Genomic DNA, 24,840 nt, shown 5'->3' on the forward strand with positions numbered 1-24,840 from the left:
CTTCTGTAGCCACTGCCACACAGTGGCTCTTCACTAGTCATAGGACCTGCTGCAGTTCCATCACAGGACAGTACATGGATGCCATTTCCACATACAGAAAAATCTCCTGACTCCGGGAGATTCCCCAAAATTACCTCCGCCCTGGAAAGGATTTGCAACAAAGTTTACAAGAGGATGTAATGGATCTTGGCAAAACTTCAAACCTTAACTTTAAAAGCCCAAAGCTACTGTTCAGAGATAAGTACTGGCTGCAGGTCAGGAAACCAGACTTACCTCCTGACTCAGTTGCTTGCTACAGCAAGAAAATTGGACAGCTCTCTCTGGGATTATAATTAATTCTTGCCTTAGCAAATGGCAGTAAAACATTCAGATTACAAGTATTACTGTATCTTCTTCTTCTCATTAGGGGTTACTTATCCTTCCAGTTTCAAGATGAAGACAGTTTTTACCTTATACATCAAAAGAAGAAATGTTACATGGCTGACAGTATTGAAGGACTTCTAGAAAGATTGAGGCAGCTGCTGCCATTATCTAGAGTCTGATACACAGCTGTATGGAGAGCTTTAACTGGATGCTGTATTGTCTGATTTCCTTCTTGGCTGTGAAAACTTGTCTAACTGGGATGGACTGTAAAAACGCCTGGATTTCTGTCTGATCACCAGTGCCACCGTCTGGCTCTGACTGTCAGCACAAGGTGGTTGTAAGCCCAACTTAGAACCTTAAAAACAACAGTTCTTGGAAATGACACATTCAGCTTTTCTTTACTTTTTCTCTAAAAAAGAAAAGATAACAATCTTGGCTACTACCAGGCAAACCCCTAGTGAGTCCAATTAAACTCACTCAGGTTTGTATAGGCTTGGCCTAGTTCAATATCTGACCTACAACTGCAGAGATTGTGCAAGGAATGCACTGTAGGATCCTAGTAGATATCCAAAGATTTTGCTAAATCTCCAGAAACAGATTCCTTCCTATTCAAAGTTTAAAATAGTGAGGTTTCTTGCTAAAGTCAGAATAGCTTTTTAACACAGGATTGAAGCCCTCTCTGAAAAGTTGTATTTAAAACTATAAAGAAGAAGGGAAAAGGTACATTACAAATGAGATAGAAGGAGCCAAGAAGTTTTAACAGGCAAGCAGGCCAAATAAAGCATCCTGGAAGGCTCGGGCGTTATGAATAGACGTGAATTTGCTTTATTATGAATTTATCACATTCACGCAGTGACAATGGTACAATCTGATTTATTTCCCAGACCTTGTAAGCTCCACTGGTTGATACTTTATAGTTGAAAAACATCAGGAGAGAGGAACAAGAACATGTTGCAAGAACATTGGAGTGAGGAAGGCAAAGCCTCTGCCAAGACCATGAGTTCAGAGGGTAGAAAATTTTTAAGAAGAGATTTATCAGGGGCTGAAAAAGCATCCCAGTACCTGTGGAAAAAACCACCCTGAGCTTTCCAGAGCACTTATAGTTGAAGACAGGAGGGAAGAGGCCACTTCTTTGGTATGGTAGATGAGTAAACAGGTTTAGCTAATGAAACAGCCAATATCAGAGAAAAAAAACTGACTTTGAAGCAAAATGAGAATAATCCTTCAGTGGTGTCTACCTTGCCTAACATAGCACATCTTGCAGATGGTGAATTCTCTCTGCATTGCTTGTCTGCAGGAGACATCGTGGTTGTCTCTGGACAAACTGCAGAGGTCTATCTAACAGCATGAAACTATTCACCGCACCCATTTGCAATATGAACAGGTTATTCCATCTCTCCTCCCAGTCATACAGAAAAGACAATCCAGAGTACTTCACTGAAGCTGCTCCGGTGTTTCTCCTGCAAGGATTTTGACATCTGTCCTAGCAAACAGGCATTTAATGTGTGCACTCTCGGGTCTGGATAGGTGCATTTTTCTACAGAATACAGTATGAACATTAATCGCTAACTCACCATCTCTCCCAACAGAAGAACTGTGAAACACCAGGGAAGACTGGTAGGTGAAAGGTTCAATGAAAACAAAAGGATTTGGTTTACAAAAATGATCTTTTCAGCTAAACTGTGGAGCTCCTTGCACGGATGCTGCAAATGATGGAAATTTACATGGGCTCAAGAGGAATTCTTAGCAGGTTTAAAGAAGAGAAACAAGAAGAGGGTTAGTAAATACACAAAAGCCACCTCTGCCTTGAGAAGCCACTGAGCCACAGATGGCTGTAGAATAGTAGTCAAAAACCCTGTCATGATTTCTTGTCTACTATATTCCAAACATCCATTCTGGACCTCCAGGTACTATCCTAGATGGATTTTTGTCCTAACAGACACTTATATTCTTCTGATTCAGGGTCCCCTGGGACTGAGTACACTCAGAAGTTTCATTGAAGTGTACTGAAGCACAATTCATCTTCACCAGCCTATGAGTTGCCCAAGGTCACTTAAAATGTTAATGGCAAAGCTACAAGTAAAACAGAATTGTCTCACCACCTTCACTCATTCTGATGACTCAGTCCTGTCTGTACACAGCAAAGAAATAATTAACAAGCAATGAAGATAGCACACATGTAGTACAGCTCTAATTTGTCCTGTTGCTCTTGCACTCACCATTATTCTCTCCATATGTAAATGTGATCAGAGGTTATTTACATTTCAACATAAAAACAACATATTGCACTTTGCCAGATTCCACTAATAGTGCTTATGAAGCCATACTATTACAGCAAGCAATGATATATGGTAAAAGACAGACATTTAATGGAAGCATGAGATGTCATGGAAATAATTCTGCTTAAATAAAAGTGAGGAAACAGTTAACAATATTACATTTTCAGTATCAGGGTTCAGGATAACAACCAGTTGCTTGAATGCAAGAGAAAAAAAATCTTCCAAGTTCAAATTTCAGCCAGCTGGCACTGCTGGCAGGACTTTGGTGCCATGCACTACTGTCACATTCCACCCAGCCTCTGTATGCCAGCTTTGCAATGTAAAATATTTAAATACAATCCTCACATCTTCCAGTTCATACTTCTGCTAAGCAAATGTGAGTGTATAGTAAATTCCACAGCCAGGGAACCGTGTGTATGAAATTCTCAGAAAGATGGATGTTTTCTGGTTGTGTAGCTGCTTTTCAATAAGATGTTGTACACTGTGTGCTTTTCTAACCTGCTTTCCCTATGTGTGCTCTTTTTAGAGAACAGCTGTGTAGTCTTTTTAATCTGACATAAATCTGGCCTGTCACTAACATGGTTAGTCCCACCATTCTTGTTCCCAGCTGCTCTGATTCACTGCCTCCCTCATTTATGAACCTGAGGTGTAAATTGCATCAGGGAACACATCCTGCTGAAAAAGTAATCTCTCTCCCAGTTTGCTGAGTCAGGTTTGGTTTTCTGTTATGTTTAATCTGATTGAACTCTGTCCTGTCCCCTCCCTGTGCCACCCACAGCATGCTAGAAAACAGATTAATGAGAAAAAATGGGGGGTTTTGATCCAGATATATAGCTCAGATGTATAGTTCATTCAATAACAGTGTCATTCAACAACACTTCAATCAATAACAGTGTTAGCATAAGGAAGAAGGGATTAGGCCTGAAAAGTAGCTGCCTCTTTTCCAGTAGCTGCTGGACACATGCTGGTTTAAATTCACTCTTTTAGCTGTTTGTCTCACAGAAGTACTTTGTCACATAAAATATTAATAAACAAGTTTAGAAGTACATATAAATCATAATCTTGCAACATTTTCAACATACTACTGTGGCAGAGGATTTTGCTACTTTTTCATTCTTGGTTTATTCCCATATCTTTCTTCAGTGGATGTCTGTTCACTATCAAACTCAGAAAACCAGCCTATATTTACTTCATAATCTGCAAAACCTAGCTGCATAGGCATGTCCTAAATAAATCCTAGAATGAAACCAATTAGAACAGATTCAGTCAACAAAATGCTTATTTTCATACAGTATTCTTTATATTAATGATCACAAATTTAAGGTGAAAAAAATTGAAACAAATCTAAACATCCGTATACAAGCAGATTTCAAAACCTCAACAAAAAATTAGCCATTTTAAAGTTCTGTAAAAGGGTAATACTTCACATCTTTGTTGTGATCAAGAAGATGGTAGAGAGGAAGGGAAAATCTTAGCCTACTGACAAATAAAAATATATTGTTTATAAAAACATACTTTTTATACTCTACATAATCATCTTCATATAATATTTTCATTTAATTGCATCCTGATAACATGGTAAACAAGCTTAATGACCCTATGAACTTTTTTTTGTATTTAAAAATAAATCAGTAGAATGACACTGGGTCACCCTCAAGATGTGTTACTAAATGCTGTTTGGTAAAAGGTACAGAAAAATGGTGTACATAGAAAGTAGAATGTTTTCATTGTTCAGGTAAAAAAATTTGTGGTGTTTTAATGTATTGGACCAGAATGAGTTTTGTGGGTGAGGAGGAGTCTTTGATATGGCTTTTTAAAGATCATTATCTTCTTAAAATGTAAATACAGAAGTGATATAACTAACTGATGTTTCATCTGGAGATTAGGATACTCCAGCTGTACCAGGGAGACACATACAAATGAATGAGCTTGGTTTACGAAAAGTCTTGTTAGCTTGGCAATTTGCCCAAGATTATTAATTTGTTATTGTTATTATTTACAAATGTCAGTAATTCAGGGTATGGGCTGACATCACAGTTAAGCAGCATGGCCAAATACTGTCAAAGGGCAACCTTGCTTCTAGCACACTCGGCCATTCACTCCTGACATGCACTTCATGCCAACACTGGGACCCATCTCATGCTGTATTGAGCCAGTTCAGGCAATTAAACACCAGAAAACTGATCCCAGAAAATGTGATTAAGCTTCAGCCAGTTTGGCCCTGTGACCTTCATATGTAAATAAAAACATCTATACATAGTTATTTTAAAACCTTACCAAAAAACCCCAAACATTTTGAAAGGTCTGGAAATAAAAACTCCTTTGTTTTGATCAGTAGGCTGAAGAAGGGGAAGATCTGACAAATTTTATAGTTGTTGATAAAGAAAATGAAAGCTTGTATCTTGTATTCTACATATCTCTGTAATTTACAAAAATGCGAAAATGAGGGTAAATATTTGCTAGCAGAAAGTTTTATTTCTTCTTTATCAGTCAGGAACTGTTATTCTGCCTCTGGAGCTTTACTCAGCTAAGTTTGTAGCTTCCTTTTAAAAGAATTCAAACGTGACACTTCAGAGCCAGACTCTTCACAGACCAGAAACTGTGGGCTAATCAAAGAAGGGCCACTTTTTAAATTTTGAACAAATCTGCAGTCAGAGACCGTGTGGCTCCCTGACCTTTAAAAACCGAGTCGTATCTTACTTGTTTTCAGCTGCCCCTCATTTGCACAAACGCTTTTTCTATTCCCTATGACCTCACGAGTCCCTGCGCACTCAAAGGCAAGGAACCCCAGGCGAGCAGCAGGACAGAGCACCTCTCCCTCTCCAGCCTGCCTTGGAACCTCGCCACCTTCCACACCAGCGACGTCACCGCCACGCGCATCTTGCGCGCTCCTGACACGCCCCCGGGCAAGGGCCTCCCAAAACCCGGGCTCTCAAACCCTGATTGGCGGATCCGCCCCCGCCCGCCCGCGGCGGGACGGAGCCTCGCCGAGCGCCCGGGGCTGCCATGGGCGAGGAGGCGGCGCAGCCCCGGCGGCCCGGGATCGGCGTGGGGGTGGTGGTCACCAGCGCCGCGCACCCCAACTGTGTCCTGCTGGGCAAGCGGAAAGGCGCGCTGGGCGCCGGCACCTACCAGCTCCCCGGAGGCCACCTGGAGTTCGGGTAGGAGCCCCGCGCTCTCCCTCCCCGCCCTGCCCTTCCGTGTCCTGAGGCGCCGTGCCGGGCCGGGCCGGGCCTTCCCTTCCCTTGCCCGCCCGCAGGGAGAGCCTGGCGGAGTGCGCGGCGCGGGAGACGCTGGAGGAGGCGGCGCTGCCGCTGCGCCACGTGCGGTTCGCGTCGGCCGTGAACGCGGTGTGCGCGTCCCAGCGCTACCACTATGTCACCGTGCTCATGAAGGGCGAGGCCGAGCCGGGCGCCGAGCCGCGCAACCAGGAGCCCGACAAGAACGAGGGTGAGTAATCATCTAGTTCCAAGCCCCCTGCCACGGGCAGGGGCACCTCCCACGAGATCAGGTGGCTCAGAGCTCCATCCAGCCTGGCCTTGAACACTTCCAGGGATGGGGCATCCGCAGCTTCTCTGGGAAACAGAAAAGCTGCTCAGGCAAAAGGACTCTGGATGTAACAGAGAACTTGTCTTTGTATTGGTAGTTTCTGCATGATCCATCCAGACTTGCAGAGGAAGAATTGTTGTATCACAGAAACACAGAATATCCCGAGTTGGAAGGGACACCCAAGCATCATCTTAATCCTATTCCTGGCCCTGCACAGGACAACCCCACCAATCCCACCTTGTGCCTGAGAAGATTGTCAAAAAACTCCTTGAGCTCTGTCAGGCTGCACTGTGGAGCCTGTTCCAGTGCCCCACCACCCTCTGGGTGAAAAGCCTTTTGCTAACATGCAGCCTAAACCTCCCCTGACACAACTTCATGCTGTTTCCTTGGGTCCTGTCTCAACTCTATACTCTGATTTTTCTTCCTTCTTTTTTTTTCTTTTTTTTACCCCCTACAGGCTGGGAATGGGTCAAATGGGATGAATTTCCTCCAGCAGATCAACTGTTCTGGGCCTTACGCTGTTTAAGAGAGCAAGGTTACAATCCCTTTACTGAAGAGCTGGATCATCTAAAGGGGTACACAGGAAGTCACCAATTAGAGTAAAAACAAATTGTATGTTATAAAAAACTAAAGGACAGGCCTGCTTTTTTTGGTGTAGAAGAAAAAAAGATTTAAAGTGCTCACCCTGCCCATGTAAAAATATTACCTTTACCAAAGAAGAAAATACGAAATGTTTCAGTGCTTTTACCATATTTCCAATGACGGTTGTCTCATTTCAGATCCACTTCCACGTCTAGTTAACAATTAATGCTTGCTTTTACAGAAAACTCAGTGTTTTATCTAGTTAATCTTTATATTGATGAACAGCCATTTGGAAGTCAGAACTAGCCAGGGAAGCTTACTCACTTGGAAGCAGTTGCAGCAAGAAAACTTACTTGTTTAAACCTGCTTTCCTGTAATTATTGGACCGATTTTAAAACTTAGCTTTGTCTCTTAGCTTCAGTTATGAAGCTACTGCCATGAACAAAAGTTACATTTAATAGACAGTGTCTTTTTCTCCTGCAGACAGCAGTATATACTTGAAAATCAAAGGAGTATTATAAATGTGAAAAAATTGTCGTGACTTATTGCAGGGAATGAAAATTCCCTGACCCTTCTTGCCACTTGCTTTCACAAGAGAATTCTGTTTAGAGCCTCAGTTACATTGAATTTATCTGCAGAAATGTCTCAGATCTCTGCAGTTGGTCTGAATTTATGTTATTGAGCTCTTAAAATGGAGAGGTGCCTACTCTACTAGGCTGACACAAATCTCATTTTTAGATGTAGCTCCACGGCAAAGTCATACTTTGTGGCTAAAGAGTTGTCAGTATTAAACAGCACAGATGGGTGTAATTCTGTATGGCTACTGAGATTTGGTAAAATTGTAAATTTTGACTGATTAAATGACTCAGTTGTTAGTGGATGAAACTACAGTACCCAACAATACATACAAAACCAAGGAGTTCATATTTTTAATTTTTCTAGAATCTGTAACCAATCTTGATTATTTTCGAACTGTAAGTCACTAAGATACCAGCAATTAATTTTAGGATATAACTTTTAAAGAAATCCCTAATTCACTCATTTTTTTCTTGCCAGGGTTCTTTTAAAGCACAGCTCTTGTCTATTTCCTTTAGATATACTCATTGTACAAAAATGTTGTAAGATACCTTTAATTTCTTTTGAACAAAACACAGGCACAATACTGAGAGATTAAAATTGCCTGAAATTATGAATTGATTTCTCAGTTCTTAAGAGAAATCATCTTGAGGGGTTTAAAGCTCTTCCTTACTTTGTACACCCATTTTTTTAAACAGAGATGGCTCTTCTTGCTGAGAAGCAGACAGTGATGAGGCGTCAGGATGCTACTGCCCGTGGCAGTCCTGTTAGAGTTTGAAGTATTAATTACACGCAGCTTCCCTTAGGACAGGTACCCATTCTCTGAAGTGAGGAAAGATGTTACACGGCAGTTTTGAAATGGGAAATATCACTGAAAAGTCCTTTGCTACTGTACCTTTGTAAAAAGCTTATTTTTCTATTCAAAAGTAGAGATTAGCTTCCTGAAAGCAACCTTATGTACACTAAAAAATTATTCCATTCAGCTGTCAACAAAGAAGCTGTAGGAACAGTTGACAGATGTCCTGCCCATCTGTCACAAAGAATAATGAAGAAAAAAAAATTAAAATATTTAGTACAATTTTTAATTTTAGAAGGCATCTAGCTTCTGATGAGAAAACAGGAGCCACTGCAAAATGGTTTGTCATGCAATAAATACTTTCTTAGCATGTTTTGTTAATGGTTATATTCATTCTGTATCTTATAAATACACAAGTAGACACTGAAATGAGGACACAAACAGTATTTCCATATGTGAGCATTTCTCTATCCTTTTTAAGTGGACTGAGTAAATGACTACAGTGCATTACTGCAACCAGCTGTCAGCAATCCCCAACTTAAATAACTTTGTATGTACCAAACATTTATATTTCCCACCCCTCCAGAAAATTTGGTTCACAGCCGATTTTAGCTGCCAAGACTCAGTCCTTTCAACTAAGTCTTTACTTTGACTTTTGGTACTTTTGCTAAATAGGAAAATCTATTATGTACATATCTACACCACTGAGTAACAGAACACTCAGTTACCATTTCATGGTTCACTAAACTGCTTGTAACTGACAGAATTCACCTAAAATGGCATTATAGTTAGCCAGCATTGAGAAATATACTCCTGAACTGTTCATAGTTTGGAGCACTGATGCAAGGAAACTGATTAGGATGCATCTAATACCCAGAGTTTGATTTTATGCTAAGTGAACAGTGGGCAGAGCTGTTATCTTACCTATTTTTTAGATGTTGGTTGTTCCCATTTAATCCTTTAATAGAGTAACAACCCAGAAAAAGAAGTGGTCATTGCTTCAGTTCCATCTTATTGCCTGGAAACAATCACCCACCTCCACAATATTTCAGTTGGTGAATTACATGATACAGCCATAGAAGAGTTTTGGGTAGCCTGTAACACTACACTTCCCAGGAGTATTAATTATCTATTTTTGTATTTCGTTTCAAAAATGTCCTTGTAAGTTAGAAGATAAAAGAAACCAGTGAACTGTATCTGTGGGATGTGTTAAGAGAGGGGCATTTAGAAAGAAAATACCAATCCCATTATACAAAGCATTAAGAAACTCCATTTTGCAATATTGTGTATGATTCTGATCACACATGTTTTAAGACAAAAACTAATGTGACCAAGAAAAGGAGTAGGCAAGGTTAACTAGGATGACTGAGACAGGGCACATGTATTAGGGATTAATGTGAATTAAAGAGCAAAGACACTGGAGGTAAGCATCCAAGAGGAAAACACGATACTGAATAAAGGTTACAGTATGTATATATATTAATAACTTTAGACTGTGAAAGAGGTGACAGTTTAATAACTCTGAAAACACTTCTAAAAAGTACAGCTGAGACAAAACCAATTTCTCTGAAAACAAAAACCCTATTACGTGATTGAACCTGACTGAAGTCTTCCTCCTTTCTACATCCTTATGGGATTTGTATCCATGTTGGTCACAGCTGGCAGCATTACTGGCAGCAACATCTGGAAGACTACTTGAGTGAAGGAGGAATTACCTGATTCATCAGATACCTCCTGTGAGGAATCTACAAAATGGAAAGTGAAGAGAATTGTGATCTGTGCTGCAGGAAACCTTGCTGCAGGACAGTAACTGCCAGGAGCAACAGTTCACATGAGTCATGTAATTTTATCAGAGGGTTACTTAAGAGAAAAGCAGCTGTCATAAAGTGACTCCTTAAGCAAAACAGAACAAGGACAGGAAAGCCAAGGAAAGTGCCTTTGGAAAGACAAAATAACATTGCAGCTGATGCAGGAAATGCAACTGCCAAGGTAAACTTGATCTGTTTACAAAGTAAACAAATTAGCAGGTTCAAAGAACTGAAAAACTTATAGATGACAAGAACAAAAAAAATCCTTGAGCACTTTGATCTGAAAGGAGCTAAACCTGCAGCATGCCCCAAAGCATGTCACCTCCAGAGTCCCAGGACACTTAACCAAGTATTGGTGCAGCCTCGTGGGTGGGCACTTGCTGCCTCAGGGTCTGCCCAGCTTTGTGTGTACCTGGAAGGGCTCACCTGAAAAGGAAGGACAGGCTTTCCACTTCTGATTCCTCCTTAGCTGCTTCTAATGCTGACTGGCATTTTGCAAAGGGGAAAATGGAGTACAAACTTCTGAAAATCAGAATTCAACCACATATTGGGATAAAATGTGCCGAGTATTGAAGTTACATGGCAACTCATCTAAGATTCAAGTGTGGAAAACTGAAGTTAGATCAAAGCTGAGTTTATTTATGACAAATTATTCATTATATATTACAATAATTACAAACTCTTCTATTACACCTTATTGCCATATTTTTGTTCTTGATACAAAAATGATCAAGAACATGGATTTAGGCAGTAACAAAAAAAGATACTAAAATTACAAACTTCATGTCTCATTTCTGTAGCATAGAAAAGGCTATCATCAAAAGAGTAAAGTTACTAACAAACATACAAGGGGATTCCCCTTACACCTTTTTTCCCAGGAACTTATGTCATCTAATGTATAGTAAATACATATATAAATATATACTTACACATCTCTTGCAAACATACATTTACACAATCACTGAAAATCTGACATCTCTCCCCCAGCAGACAGCTCCCAGTCATTTCACTTGAACATGTAATGGGAAAAAAACAAGTCTATAGTCCATGGTTTTAAATTAGTCACCCTATTTCTGAGCCAGCTGTTATCTTCTCCCTACACAGGGCTGCTGGTATAACAAAAGGATATTGCAGTTTGTGACAAACAGCATCTAACCTACCTTCACCACAGGAAAGGTCTACTAGGGATACTGTCCCTCTCGTACCTAGTCTGAGTCACTGCTGCTGCTTGAGGAGTCTGTTGACATAACTTCTACATCATCTTCATTCTCTTTATTGTGTCCTGAAGGCTCCAACATGAAATCATTACTATGATTAGGAGGTAGCATGTTCATTGACATATCACTTGACTGCCAAGGATACTGAGGAGCAAGCACATCTGGGAAAAAAGTGGCATAATCAAGCAACTATCAGTTTTGTATGTTGACAAATTTAATAAGACAGATCAACCAGAACTTCAATTTAAAATCAAAACAAATATTAAAATATTTTCTGAATTTTGGACAGATTAAACCCTCCAGTAACAGCTCAAAAACATCTCATGATAGAGCAATTCTGTAACTATAGAAGTCTACTCTGCCAGAGAGGCCCATTTATGTAGGGGGCTCTTAATAACTCATATACAGAGCTTTTCACCTTCAAAGCACAGTTTGAACTGACTTAGCATTCACAACTACAGGGAGTAATGAAAATTATCACTGTCTGTCAGTATGCAAAAATAGATAAAAATGTAAGAAAAAAAATTCAGGCAGACTATAAAAATTCAGAGAAAAACTCTTTATCCAAATATGCCTTCATTTGAACGAGCTGAGAAGGGAAGCCAGTGTTTTACAGCATGTGGCCATGCTTCAATGCTAGAACCAGTCTGCTGTTAAACCAGGATGAATGTGTGTGCTAAGCAGCCCCAAAGTTTGGAGGCTACCAGGCAGCCCAGCAACTGGCTTGCACATTCACTAAGGACTCAGTAAATGGATATCTCTGCAGGAGTCTCCAAAAGGACTAGATCCTGTAATTAGCATTCTCAGGACATGCCTCCACACACCAACAGATTCAGCATCCCTACACAAAATGCTGGGGCAGCCTCAACTTTCTTGTAAATCAATGTTTCCCTCTTACCTTGACAGTCTAAGTTATATGAGGGTTTAACCTGACAGAGGAGCCCAAGACCCAATTAAGAACTTAACTGGAGGAGTTTAAATCCCACATCTTCCAGCTTCTCAAGGAAAATTCCTAAAATTCCTGAAAATTCCTTTCTGTTCTTACAGAGACAGCACTCAAACAGATCAAGTCTGCATCCTCTAAGGCAGAGGAGCCAGCCAGAATGGGCTCTACCAAAACTTACATAAATAAATGCTCAAACTCCATTAGGAAGTCACACCCTTAACATCTCCTCTGACCATATTTCAAAAGAACAGAAAAGGTAACGTGGGCCATTCCTCAGCATTTCCCTGGTGGGTTGCTATGGACAGATGTCAGGGTCCTACTCCCATTCAGCTCACTGACCCATTTTACCTGAGGCCAGAGGTTTACAAAGTGAGATGATGCAGAATTTCAAGTCACTTCCTAAGAGTGACAATAGGATTCGACAGATGATCGGAAACGCAAAATCCAAATTTACTATTTCTCCAATGGAGTCGCAACAGGGGTTTTTTAACAAATTCAGCATCATACTTGAAAACAAGCCTTCCATAATGCCTGATAGTGGCCTAACAGATATGTAAGAACTGTTACAGATCTCCTATGAAGCTAAACTAAGAATTTTTCCACCATTTAGTCTAACCATGGTAGATTAATGCTGCACAGGTACAGAGGAACTGAACTCTTGATTCGATTACTGTAATTTACAGCTAAATTCAATTTTACCATGAAGGAATGAATCCCACAGAAGTCAGTGGAAGTGCCCATTTCACTAAGCAATTAAGGGATTAAAACTTGATTCCTACACTTAATGTACTATCTCAGCAGTTGTCCCTTGCCATGTCTTTTAAATCCAGAACTTCTAAGCATAGACTCAAAGAAAGGTAGGGGATGACAATAAACTGCCTTTCTTCCAAATACAGCTTTCACAATTCCATGCTTTGTCATCACCATTAAGTAAAAGTTGCTCTGAAAGTGCTTCTTTCTAATATGACTGGAAATCACTTAGTTTGTTCATTTAAAATATGTGAAGGTAACTGAGTTTTGTTTATATTGACTTAGTTGCAGTGTCCACAGTTTAGCATGAAAAAAAAATTATGAAGTTTCTAATTAACTCTTTTTACTAGGTCTTCAATGCTAGGGAACAACATTAACCATAATTTTCACTGCTTTATCTCTGATTTGCCTTTGCTAAGGGAAATGTATAATTGCTGTGACTCTATAAGGAATAAAGAAAAACAAAACAAAACTGAGTTTCACTTACCTGGCAGTCTGCCTGCTGCAAGTGCATCTCCTGGTAAGTGTCCATTAACTCCATTGGTGGATGGGTTGTTCATCTGACCCAAGAGACCACTTCTCATTTCCAGGTCTGTAGGATATGGCCTACGTGGGTCTCCTTTAAGAAAAAAAGGAGAAAAAGAATGCTTTGAAATATTTAACAACTGTCTTGCAGACAGTAGTTTTAGCTTCAGTGCCTACTTTAATGACTAAAAAACTCCATACTCTGGTTGCTTAGATAAGCAACAAGCATCACATCTGTTTTATTAAAATCCAAGTCTGTCTTTCACTTAGACTTTCTTTGTTCACTCAAACTTGTCAGAAGCAGCATATTAAAAAAAAAACCCAAACAACCCAAAGCAACTAAAACCAAAAAACCCCATCATGTTTAAAATATATCTTTGCTCTCCCTGCTACTTCATGGCTAAACAGCAAGAACAGGAATTGGATCAAACACATTTTCATTTTGGATAAAGAGGGTAGTAGCCCAAATTGAAACACGTCATGATAAAAGTTCTGCTTCTGACTCCACTGTTTACTAACATTCTCTGAAAGAATATTGTCAGGGGCAAGAGAAAACACAACCAAACACATAGAAAAGCCTTTAGCATGCTTGGCTTTGACTTATAATCAGGGGGAACACTCGGGGAAAAAAGCAAACAAAGGAGAGCAGAGGAGGCCAGTCTGTTAATGAAAGCAGACAGTTTCATAACCTTTTGGAGATGTGTGTGAAGTCCACTGGACTTTGGATACCTATTTTTGTTGAAATATTAGATGTTAACAGCTGAAAACAATGTTACTCTAGTAAACAAAAAAGAAATCTAGTGCCATAAACACAATAGTTACCTGGTACCCATGTCAGAGGGGCACAAACAGCATTGCTAGCACTGATCCTATGGGCATATTTAATTATTTCTTCAGAGGAAATGGCACCTGGAAGAACGGAAAAAAAAAAAGTTACTGCATTCACAAGAGATTGCATCATTATTTCAGAATATTGGACACCAATATCTAAAAGACTGGGAATGTGATTTTGCCAAACATTAAGAGCCTGGTTGAAATCCAGTAACTGTTTAGAAGATTCTCAGGCTATGCAAAGATGAGCTTTGCAGTGAACTGATTTTACAGACACGAGTGCAAAACACCTTCAATGTCAATGGTTCTCCAACCTCATGAAAAACACAATCTCTTGAACACGTGTATTTGACAAGCACAATTCCTAAAACTTCAGCTCCTGCTTTATTATAGAATTTTCTGCAGGAAAGAAGGGGTTTTTGTTTGTTTAGTAATTATAGATTGCACCCAGAGGAGTCCTTCCAAATACGTGCCTGTACTATATTAATAGAAACTTTATGAAATTGCTTGATTTTCTAGATGAAAGAGGCATAACAAAATGATAAAAGACATTGTAAAAAAAAACCCAAAGAAGATGCCTCCCCCCCTCAAATAAAAAAAAAAAAAGGTCGTTTAGCTTGGTAAATGCCACAGAATAGCAGGAATTGCTACAATTACAATCTAGTATCACAAGCTAGTCAGTCTTTCGAATACAGGGCATGGACACACAAACATTCTCTTCCTTTCCTTAATAAACCTCCTGAGGCAATTTGGTAAGGCACTTAGGTAATCAGAAATACTATTATCAGTCCAAGAAGACTGCTGAGACACTTTCACATTAAGATATGTTTGCCACAAAAAAAAAAAAATCCTGCCTTTATTCTGAGGAAATGGTTATAGTTTCATAATGAAATGGAAATTTGTGTACACATGAAGCATCTGAAATCTGTGATAGCAGAATTAACAAAAAAAAGGCCCAACTGGAGCTCACTAACAACTTTCCTTAGAACTGCATTTATGTAGTATGTACAAGCATGGATACTCACCTTTTCGTGCTTTTTCAATTGATTTCAATTTTTCCTTTGCTTGATAAACAGCTGTTGCCTAGTTGTAAAAAATAAAAACCCACAAATGTTGGAATTGTAAAAAGAAGAAAGGCCCGGCTCCGGCGGGGGGAGAAAATTGCAGTCCAAAACCAATGTGGTTGGTAAGAGCAAAACTCCGTTTATTAGCAATCCAAAGGCACTTAGATAGTATACCAGCTTGTTAACTCCTAAGTGGCTTAAAACTTATCAAAGCACATTTCTACTTCTACCTAATTGGACTTACATTGGCAAGCTTCTACAGTTATGTTATGATTAAAAGAATTCAGAGTTCAGCCTCCCCTTCTCTGGGTCTTATCTGAACAGCTGCAAATCTTCAAACTCCCTCTTTGTTCCCAGCCCTGTTTTTTCTTCACACAAGAATTTTCTCATGGAGAGTTTTTCTCACACACAGGCCTTTTGCTTACAGGCCTATTGCTACAGTTCTTTTATTGATCCCATAATTCTATCAATGATCCATGCCCCTGATCCTTTAATAATTGCAACACAAAAAGTAAACCAAACCTTCGATGCATCTCTAATTTATAAACATCTACATAAAGTCAGCTCTCTGAATAAATCCTTCCATTTAATTACATTTTAAGAGAGAAACTATTCCATGAACATTTTCAAAATACACAGAAATAAAGTAGGTTTAGCAGAAAATTAGCATTATAAAAAAACCTTAATACCACGATAACTAAACAGTGTTTGACTACTGAGAAAAAACCCAAACGACTAAGCTCTTATGAAGTTTTAAATATTTAAATCTTCTCAAACTAACACAACACCATTTTGCCCAGAACCACCTTTTCTACAAGTAGATGCTCAAAAGCAAACACATCATTATGAACTTACCAGTATGTGCTCTGCTTCTTTTAGCTGTTTCTGCAGCTGCTGAATATCATTATCCCGCTTTTCTACTACCTTTTCTAAAAGCTGCATTTCATGATGGATTTTTCCCTGATCAACTGCCAACTTCATTAGCTCTTGAAACTCTCCATCTCTCTGAATCAGCAGTTCCAGGATCTATTAACAAGAGTTTTGCAGAACTTTTAATTTGGCTAGAGTAACAACACACCCTCAGTCGTGCTACAAAGAAGACCAAATGGCATCCATAGGACTATTTTTGTTTGAATGAAAAACGAAACAAAATTTCTTCCTGTTTGCAGAAACAGCCTATGAAGCATACAAAAAGTGAACAAACAACAGGAGAACCAAGAATGCCTTTGTAGCAGGGCCAAAGCCCCATCATGACCATTAGCTTGCATATAGGCAAGGACAAAGGGAGAAAGAAATAACAAACAAAAGAACAGAAAAAAAATAGAAGTAAAGCATTATGCTTACCCAAAGAAACACAGTTCAGAAAGTCAGCTTACCTGGCTCTCCTCTCCTGGTTGTGGAAGCTTTTGGTTTCTTGAAATTGCCAAAATTTCAATTAGTTCCCTGAAAGGAGAACTCCGTTTGCACTCTTTTCTAGGGCATTATCGCATGAAGTCATCCCAAATTTACCAAACTACTGGTATCGTTACAAAACTATTCATGGACCTGAGTGTTTTGTATTATATAATACACTGTGGGCAGGGATTTTTCAACCAATAAAGCACATTATTTTCTTTGTTATTTGAGCTCATGAAGCACTCATGTATTTGAACTCAAGAAATGTTCTAAGTGCCTGTTAAACCATAAAAGACATAAGCAGAAGCTGAGAGAAGAAACAGCATAATGAAGTGCATTCATACCCTTCTTCTACTACCTTTGTTCGTTGTAAGAGGGTCTTCACTGTTTTACTTCTCTACTTTTTCTCCGTTTTTTCCCAGTATACTTCGTTTAGAGCAATTAAGTCTACACTTTCAAATATCTCCAGAGCCTGTCATGAAACTACTTTTACAACAAGTATTTCCACAATGGCGTATTAGCTGTGCATCAAGTACACAAAAGTATTTAAAAAACCTGATAGTATTCTGGTGCTAGGCTAGAAGTGCTCCTCAAACAGACCTCTTGATCATCCTTCCAGATACCCAGATACTCTGCCTCTGTTCTGAAAAACCCGCAAAAACCTCTGGGTACCATGACGCAAAAAGGCATTTTCTGTAAATTCAGCAAAGTTATGTGGCTTCTAAAGCTATGAATGGCAGATCAACCCTATGCATGAGTAACCGCCTATCTGGAAACACTGTCCTTGGAAGTACTGATTCATTGCTTGGTCCAATGTAAGCAGCTCAGTGTGAGTAATACAGCAGTGGGGCCAGAACCTCACAATAAAAACAGATATTTTTCAAAATGTCAAAAAAAACCCCAGTAAAGCTCTAATCTTGGTCTAAGTCTCTCAGTCACTCCTGAACACTACTATGATTTTAAACAAGTAGAGAAGGAAGAAACTTGTCAATGTTGCTAAAGCTTTATTCTACCTGACCAACACTGAGCAGTAGCAAATAAAATCTTTTTTAAGTAGGTCAGCTACCACCATCAAGGGTGATGTCATGGAGGGCTGTAATTCTACCCTGTGTTATGCACAATGTAGATTCAAAACTATAGAAAGGCTACAGATTAGACATGTTGCTTAATTTTTGCCTCTACTACCAAACCAGTATCGTGACCAAGAAAGGCCTAGCTCCAGGGTGCTGCAACACTTTGCTGATCAACAGGAAGATTCACTAAATGCTGAAAAAAATAGTAATTTAGATAAAGAACAAGTTTGTTTTCATTTTTCCATAAACACATGTTCTCCAGCAACCCTTACGTCACAATAAAATCTGTGAATGAGGATAAAACTTAACCAGACACAACAAGAGCAACTCACCAATACCTTGTCCTACTCTTGGTAATCATTGAGGGAGCAAGCCACAGGGACAGCACAGGTTATTCCCTCTGAAAATGCTTTCCTAAGCTCGTGCTCTCCTTGAGGTGTGGAAAATAATTAGGAACTAGCTGAACTTCACTGCCAGCTGTGCAGTGTAGTTGTCAACATGGTTGACAACTTGCATGGAGATTACCAGTCTGGACTCAAGACCGTGGACTAAGTATCTGAGCACTTCTGTGACTCTGAAGACGAGCTCTGCAGCCTACTTGGAGTGAATATAGCACTAATACAGGCAATGACCAGGACAGCTTATGTCATGCAACACCATCTACGTATTTCTGACTTAAGCATAATTTTTAGTGACTAATAAAATGCCTAAGATCGGCGTGTGAGTGTGCACTCTACGGGAAACGCAGGTGTCAACCAAAGGAGAAAGGCAAGTGGGAGAAAAAGGAAGCGCTCCTTCTCTCTGAAAATGGGAGGCGAAGCACGACCGATGCTTTCCCACTGGGATGAGCGCCGGACAGCAGCGCGCAGGGCCGGGCCGAGCCCCCGGCGCAGCACCAGCCCCTCTCCAGCAGGAGCCGGCCTGAGGACGGCGGGAGAGCAGGAAAACAAGAACCCGAGCCGGGCTCGTGTAAAAACGTGAACTCCGCGGTCCAGTCGGGCCGGCCCCTCCCATCCCAACCTCAGGGACTCCCGCTCCTCCCGCCGCCCCCGCCGGAGGCTCCGCGCACGCACCGCGCCGGGAGCCCTCACCCCGCCCCCGGTGCTCCGCCGCCACCCGGGGCCGACGGGAGGCCGAGCGCGGTACCTGGCCAAGAGCTCGAGATCCTCCAGCGCCGCCAGGAGCCGCTCCCGGGTGCTGCTCCTCTCCCCGCCTCCCCCGCCCGCCGTTGCCCCTGCCCCTGCCCCTGCCGCCGCCGCCGCCGCCATCGCCATCCGGGCGCGGACCCGAGCGGGAACCGCCCCTCGGGAGGCGCGGGCAGGCGCGCAGCAGCGCCCCTGGCGGCCGAGGGACGAGCAGCGGCGCTCGGCCGCGTGCGCATGCGCGGGGAGGCGGGCGGAGGGCGGATCCCCTCCCGGCGGCTTTCGGGAGCCGTTCGGGGGCGGGAGAGCAGCGGCGGCTGGGCGGGGCTCGTCCCCGGGGCCTGTGCGTGTGAGGGGAAAGGAGGTCACGTCTGCCTCGTCGAGGCCAGAGGCGCGTCTGTCAACGCCCTGTCTTGCAGCCGGGTCGCTGCACGAGGAGCTGCGTTTGTCGCTCTTTTTGAATCACAGAATCATTTAGGTTGGAAAAGATCTCTGAGATTATCGAGTCTGAACAGCACCATGTGAACTGGACCACGGCACTAAGTGCCACGTCCAGTCTTTCCTTAAGCACCTCCAGGGACGGTGACTCCACCACCTCCCTGGGCAGCCCATTCCAATGTTTAATCACCCCTTCTGGGAAGAAAGTCTTCCTGATGTCCAACTTAAATCTTGCCTAGTGCAGCTGAAGACTCTGACCCCTCACCCTCCTATTGTTAGTTACCGGGGAGAAGAGGCCAACTCCCACCTGGAAACAACCATTCCAGCTGGAATGCATTTCCAGTCCCCGGGTCTCCACAAAGAGCCTCCAGATGATACTGATGTATGCTAAAGACACAGAAAACTGGCTGCAGGTAGTGTGTGCAACTGAATTACATCTTCGGGGGCTTAACTCAATTTTTTGAGAGTCATGGTGTCCAAAAATCCCTCAGGTGCCTTTGATTAGATGGAGGATGAAATCACAGAATCAGAGAAATGGTCGGGTTGGGACCACAGAGGGTCATTTGGTCCAACCTCCCTGCTCAAGCATGGTTTTCCTAGAGCACATTGCACAGGATTGCATCCAGAGGGTTCTTGATATCTCCAGTGAGGGAGACTCCACAACCTCTCTAGGCAATCTGTTCTAGTGCATGGTCACCCACACAGTAAAGAAGTTCTTCCTTACGTTCAGGTGGAGCTTCCTGTGTATCAGTTTCTGCCTGTTGTCTCTCGTCCTATTGCTTGACACCACTGAGACGTGCCTGGCTCCATCCTCTGACAACCTCCGCTTTAGACATTTATATATGGTGTTTTACTGACAACCAAAGAAGGTTAAATGCCTGATACTGAAAACATAACAAAAACCTGAGCTTTAAATTGGACCAAGACAAGGCTTTTGCCTGGGCTGGCTGTCCCATACATGCCTAGAGGCAACATTGACCTCCTGACACTGCCCATGCAGACCTGTGTGTCTGTGAAGGCTGAAGGCAGCTTGGTATCCATCACAGACCTCTACACACAATGGCCAGGGCAGATAACAGGCACAAATCCTGACGCCAACCCTGGCAGTAGTTGAGTTATAATTTAAAAGTACTGTTGTGTTGTGGGCGTTTTTTAATGGTGCTCCATATGGGCTGGTGAAATGGGCCTCTCATTCTGGGTGGGGTCGCAGTGAAGCCAGTGGAAGTTTTTTATATTCATGAAAGTTTCAGTTATGTGGAAAGACCCCGAGAGGCCAGGGTGGAGGGAAGATGAGGGAGTACAGAGTGAGAGCTAGTCTGGGGCCGGGGTTTATTAACCGGGGCAAGCACTGCCACAGAACCACAGGGAGCCCCAGACCCCATATCCTTCTGCTGTCAGCAGGCAGCTGTCAGTAAACAGCGATTTTTTTCTCCCCTGATTAGAGAAAGGCCTAGATGAGCAATAACATCCCTGACTGCTCTGGTATTTACTCTGATTATCTGTTACCTTCTGCAATGAGTATGTTCCTGAGAAATTTACATTTATTTTAAAAAGAAAAAAAAGCAAGAAACTCATTAGTCACTGATTCTTTGAACTGTGATTTAAATAAGCAATTCAACATTATGAGATTTGTGATAAAGCAATGAGATTTGGCAACTCTGAGAAAAAAACTTTGCCAACAGGAGTTATTTAAAATTCATTTGCAATGCCCAACAACTCTCAACATTCTGATTGTAAATAGTTTGGGAATTCTGTTTAAACTGCATACCAGATAAAATCTCATCAAATAGGTCTGCCTTTTAAATAAGTTTTGCTTGCGCTTTTTTTCCTCCTCTATTTCCTTGCTTTTGTTCAGGGAAAGATGTAATCAGTGATGCTGTCTGGTTGTGCATCCAGTTCACTGATTTGTTAGTGTCTGTACGGGTACATAAACAGAAAGAAATAGCAACTTCAAAAACAAAGCAGTCCTTCTGCTAAATCATTTTCTTCCTCATACTCATTTTGACATCTGAATTATTTAGACCTGAAGTACTTCTGATATATTTCAGAGCAATAATGCTGGTTTCGCTAGAGCTAAAAGCTCGCAGCATTAACAGGACACCCAAAGTTGACAGGTATTAATATCAGTTATAGGAGATTTCTGTAGGCTGATCTTTCGTTCTCCTTGTGCCCAGGAGCTTGTTCCCTCCCTTTCTCCTGACAGCAGTACTACTCCCAAAGGGCCAATACCACCCATATTTCACTGGAGCAGCCACCCTTCTCTCCCCACTTCTCAAATTTCTGTCCCTCTTCCAGGCGACATAGACAACTGTCTGCTTTCTGCTGCCCAGTCCTTTCCTTCTTGCCCTGGCAATGCAGTCATGGCTGGGGAGTGCAGTGGAACAGGCAGAGACTTAATTGTGCTCGTGCCTCTGTGTGGGAGGACAGGGTGAGACCAGAGGTACTAGGGAATGCCTGCCTGTGCCAAGACACAGAAAGTCATTCAGACCATGTCAGAGGGATCATCTCCTTCAGGACAAAGGGAAAGGCTGGGTGAAATGGGCTTGTGCCCCAAACTTGCCCCATGGGATGATTGCTTTAAGACCAAGTGAATAATTTGCTGAATAGACTTCTGAAATATTTGCCTATAAAAACAACAGAGCCTCTGTTCCCCCAGTGTTGGTTCCTCTGTTCCCTCAGTTCTTCAGTGCTCTTGGCCTTCTTTCCCCTGGGTAAACTTTTTTCATAGTTGTGTTGGTTTTCAGCCAGATCTGCTTCTTTAAAGATCATGCCCCTCCTGAATAACTAAGCATTGTTCCCAATTTTTTCCAGTAGTCTGAGAACATTTTAGTTTGTGTGCCATACATGGATCTTTGCACAGTGAGTTTATTAGACATTTCAGAGCTCTTTCACTTCAGATTGTCTATTCGATGGCATACTGAATGTATTGTTAAGAACCTGCTAGCACAAGCAAAAATAGCTTATTTTACCTTGTTCAGTGGAGTCTTTTCTCTTCCAGAATGGGCCTTGAAGTGATGATCTGCAGAGCAAACTGATTCCTCTAGACAGGTCTAGGAACAGCTGATCTGATCTAATAGTTCACCAAGAAGCTGAGATGTTGCTGACTTCTCATGTCCCAACTGCAGATTTTCACCCGCCCTTAGCTCCTCCTTGGTGTTTGCCATATGGTCCATGAGCCACTTCAACTCAATAACCAGACTGAAGAATATTTAATTTGGGAGAGGGTGTTCATTTCCTTCTGTGTTAGAGAGTGAACTCTAACCTCATCATATGGAACCATGCCTTCAGAGCGTGGCTTTAGTTACAACTTATTTCATGGGACTGTGGACTAGTGCTGAAAAGTGAAGTCTTCCCCCTCTCTTATTCATAATTCAGTACAATTCAGACCTAGAATTCCTCTAGTGTAAAGCCTTTTCTTCCAACATAAGATTGTGATTTCTTAACTTCAGGTATTCCTACTTTACTTCTCATGACCTAGAGGATCACTCTAGAACTTGGAAGCTGAGCTGTAGAGAAACTCGCCTAAGAAGGCCAAAGCAGATCTGTGTTTCAGTTAAAATCTGTGGCTTTTCCAAGCTACAGTGCTTTTCAGCTCTCTTCTTATTTATACATTCCAGGCACTAGACATCAAGTGTTCAGTTGGCAACTGTTGGATTTGCCACACCTTAAAAAAATTAGGAAAAATACTGACTACAGAAGATACATAACTCCAGAAGGCTCTCAGAACCATGTGTAATAAAGCATTGCAATGACTACAAATAAAAAGGCAGGAGGATAAGCAAGGAGAGCAAGAAGGGAAAAGGACAAAACAAATACTGATTTTCACTTCCCCTAGATAAAGTAAAAATAAAATCCTTTCTGTCAAATATCAACTAAAATAGAAATCAAACAGCTTGAGCACTGCTTGGAAGGATTTCACAGCTGTACTTTGGTCTGTGAAGATGAGAATAATCATCCCTCATTTATCAAGATGTCTTTACACCATTAATATTTTGAAATGTGTCTGATAAATCATCCATTTCTTATTGCTATTTAGAAAGAAATTTCTGTTTCCCTGCACACGTCTGTTGGATAGTGATTTTAGACCAATGAGATAAAGGAAATGAAAAAGGTGGCTTTGCTTAACTGATGTAATTTTAGAATAGGTTAAAGATGAGATAAAAATAGATAATACTATGAGCCAAAACTTATTTTTTGGGGGGAAGGAGTGTGAAACACTGGTACATATGGCCAAAACCAGAGTTTGGTATGCCATTCCAGACTGTTTCAGCACAGAATTAGCTCTACTTTGAGCTATATTAAACTGGAGTTACACTGATTTCTGCTGGTGTAAATTTGGGCACAGAGCCCTCAAGACAGGAAGTCACCCAGGCAGAAAGCAGTCCTTGCTTTCAGTCTGCTGGAGGGCTTGTGGGGACCAGTGCTGCCTATGAAGTAGGAGGTGTTGGGTGGGAAAGAGAACCAAAATTGGCCCTGGATAGTGAGGGGAGGGGAAAAAAAAGAAAGAGAGAAAAAAGAATGTTCTTTGAAAAGGAAAAGCTTGTTTGACAGCTTGGCCACTAGAGATATTCACACTCCTGCCAAGTCTTCCCATGAATAAAGGAAAATTTGGGGGCAATTAAATAAGAGATTTTTCCCTCACCAAGCTAAAAGTTAATGCTGACTACTTCATGAAATAAAACATCCAATTAGAGATAATGAGATTCCTGGGGTAACCCCCAACACATAGTAATTTTGAGTCTTCATTAAGTTAAACTTGTTTATTTGGAAAAAAATATCTCATTTTCCTGGTGGCTCCTGCTGTAACCTGTTTACCAAAAACTACTGGGACACCCACACAAGGTTCTGTAGAAGCCAGGCTGAAATTTAGAGTTGTTTACTTCCCATCCCAAAAAAATCCAAGGGCTATGATGACAGCTGCAGTCCCAGCTCTCCCACATGCTGAATCCCAGCTAGGCTGATGGGAGTGGTAATTTACTTAGAATGAATCTCTTCCCACATCTCCCTCAACGTTTTATTGTGCCCCATTGCCTGCTAAAGATAAAGCTGTCATCTCTTCCCATTTACACTGGGTCACCTGTCTTTTACCTGGGTGAGTTCATCTTCTAATCTCCAAGATGCTGGTCAGATTTTCACCTGCTTAATGCAACTTCCAGACAGGTTTTCAAATACCTGCAGCTGACGTCAGCATCAGCTTCTGTGCTGAGATTCAGAAAGAGCAGAACACCAGCCAGAAGCAGAGGTACCTGGCTTAAATTAGTTGTGAGGACTGAGTTCTAGGGTAAAAATAAAATGGAAGATTTATTTAGAAACCTGCATGAGCAAAAATGAAAAAAGTGGTTTCTCTCCTAGCAGTTGGAGATGGGCAGAGGTAAAACTCCTTATGAAAGAAAAGTCTTGGGAGAACTGAGGAAAGTTTTTACTGGCAGCTGAGAAAACAGTGTGATACACTATTCCAAAAGCAATTACAGAATGACTTGTACTCAGCAGCCAAATAGGATCCCAT

General features: G+C 41.4%; 2 protein-coding genes across 2 annotated transcripts; one reads left to right on the top strand and one right to left on the bottom strand.

The window, feature by feature from the left end:
- Positions 1 to 5,541: 5,541 nt before the first annotated feature.
- On the top strand, positions 5,542 to 8,515 carry NUDT15 (nudix hydrolase 15). The gene is made up of 3 exons (XM_042014146.1): positions 5,542 to 5,803; positions 5,902 to 6,092; positions 6,649 to 8,515. Exons 1-3 carry the CDS (start codon positions 5,649 to 5,651, stop codon positions 6,792 to 6,794), a joined length of 492 nt encoding a protein of 163 aa, XP_041870080.1. The 5' UTR covers positions 5,542 to 5,648; the 3' UTR covers positions 6,795 to 8,515.
- Positions 8,516 to 10,571: 2,056 nt separating this feature from the next.
- MED4 (mediator complex subunit 4) lies at positions 10,572 to 19,010 on the bottom strand. The gene is made up of 7 exons (XM_042014144.1): positions 18,901 to 19,010; positions 16,663 to 16,729; positions 16,142 to 16,312; positions 15,248 to 15,305; positions 14,214 to 14,300; positions 13,354 to 13,485; positions 10,572 to 11,331 (listed from the first exon to the last, which is right to left on the bottom strand). Exons 3-7 carry the CDS (start codon positions 16,265 to 16,267, stop codon positions 11,159 to 11,161), a joined length of 576 nt encoding a protein of 191 aa, XP_041870078.1. The 5' UTR covers positions 16,268 to 16,312; positions 16,663 to 16,729; positions 18,901 to 19,010; the 3' UTR covers positions 10,572 to 11,158.
- Between the last annotated feature and the right edge of the window lie 5,830 nt (positions 19,011 to 24,840).

Source organism: Corvus kubaryi, unplaced genomic scaffold (assembly GCF_017639235.1).
Source record: "Corvus kubaryi isolate FWS band 111438036 unplaced genomic scaffold, C.kubaryi_AGA036_p1.0 split1-65, whole genome shotgun sequence".
NCBI lineage: Eukaryota > Metazoa > Chordata > Aves > Passeriformes > Corvidae > Corvus > Corvus kubaryi.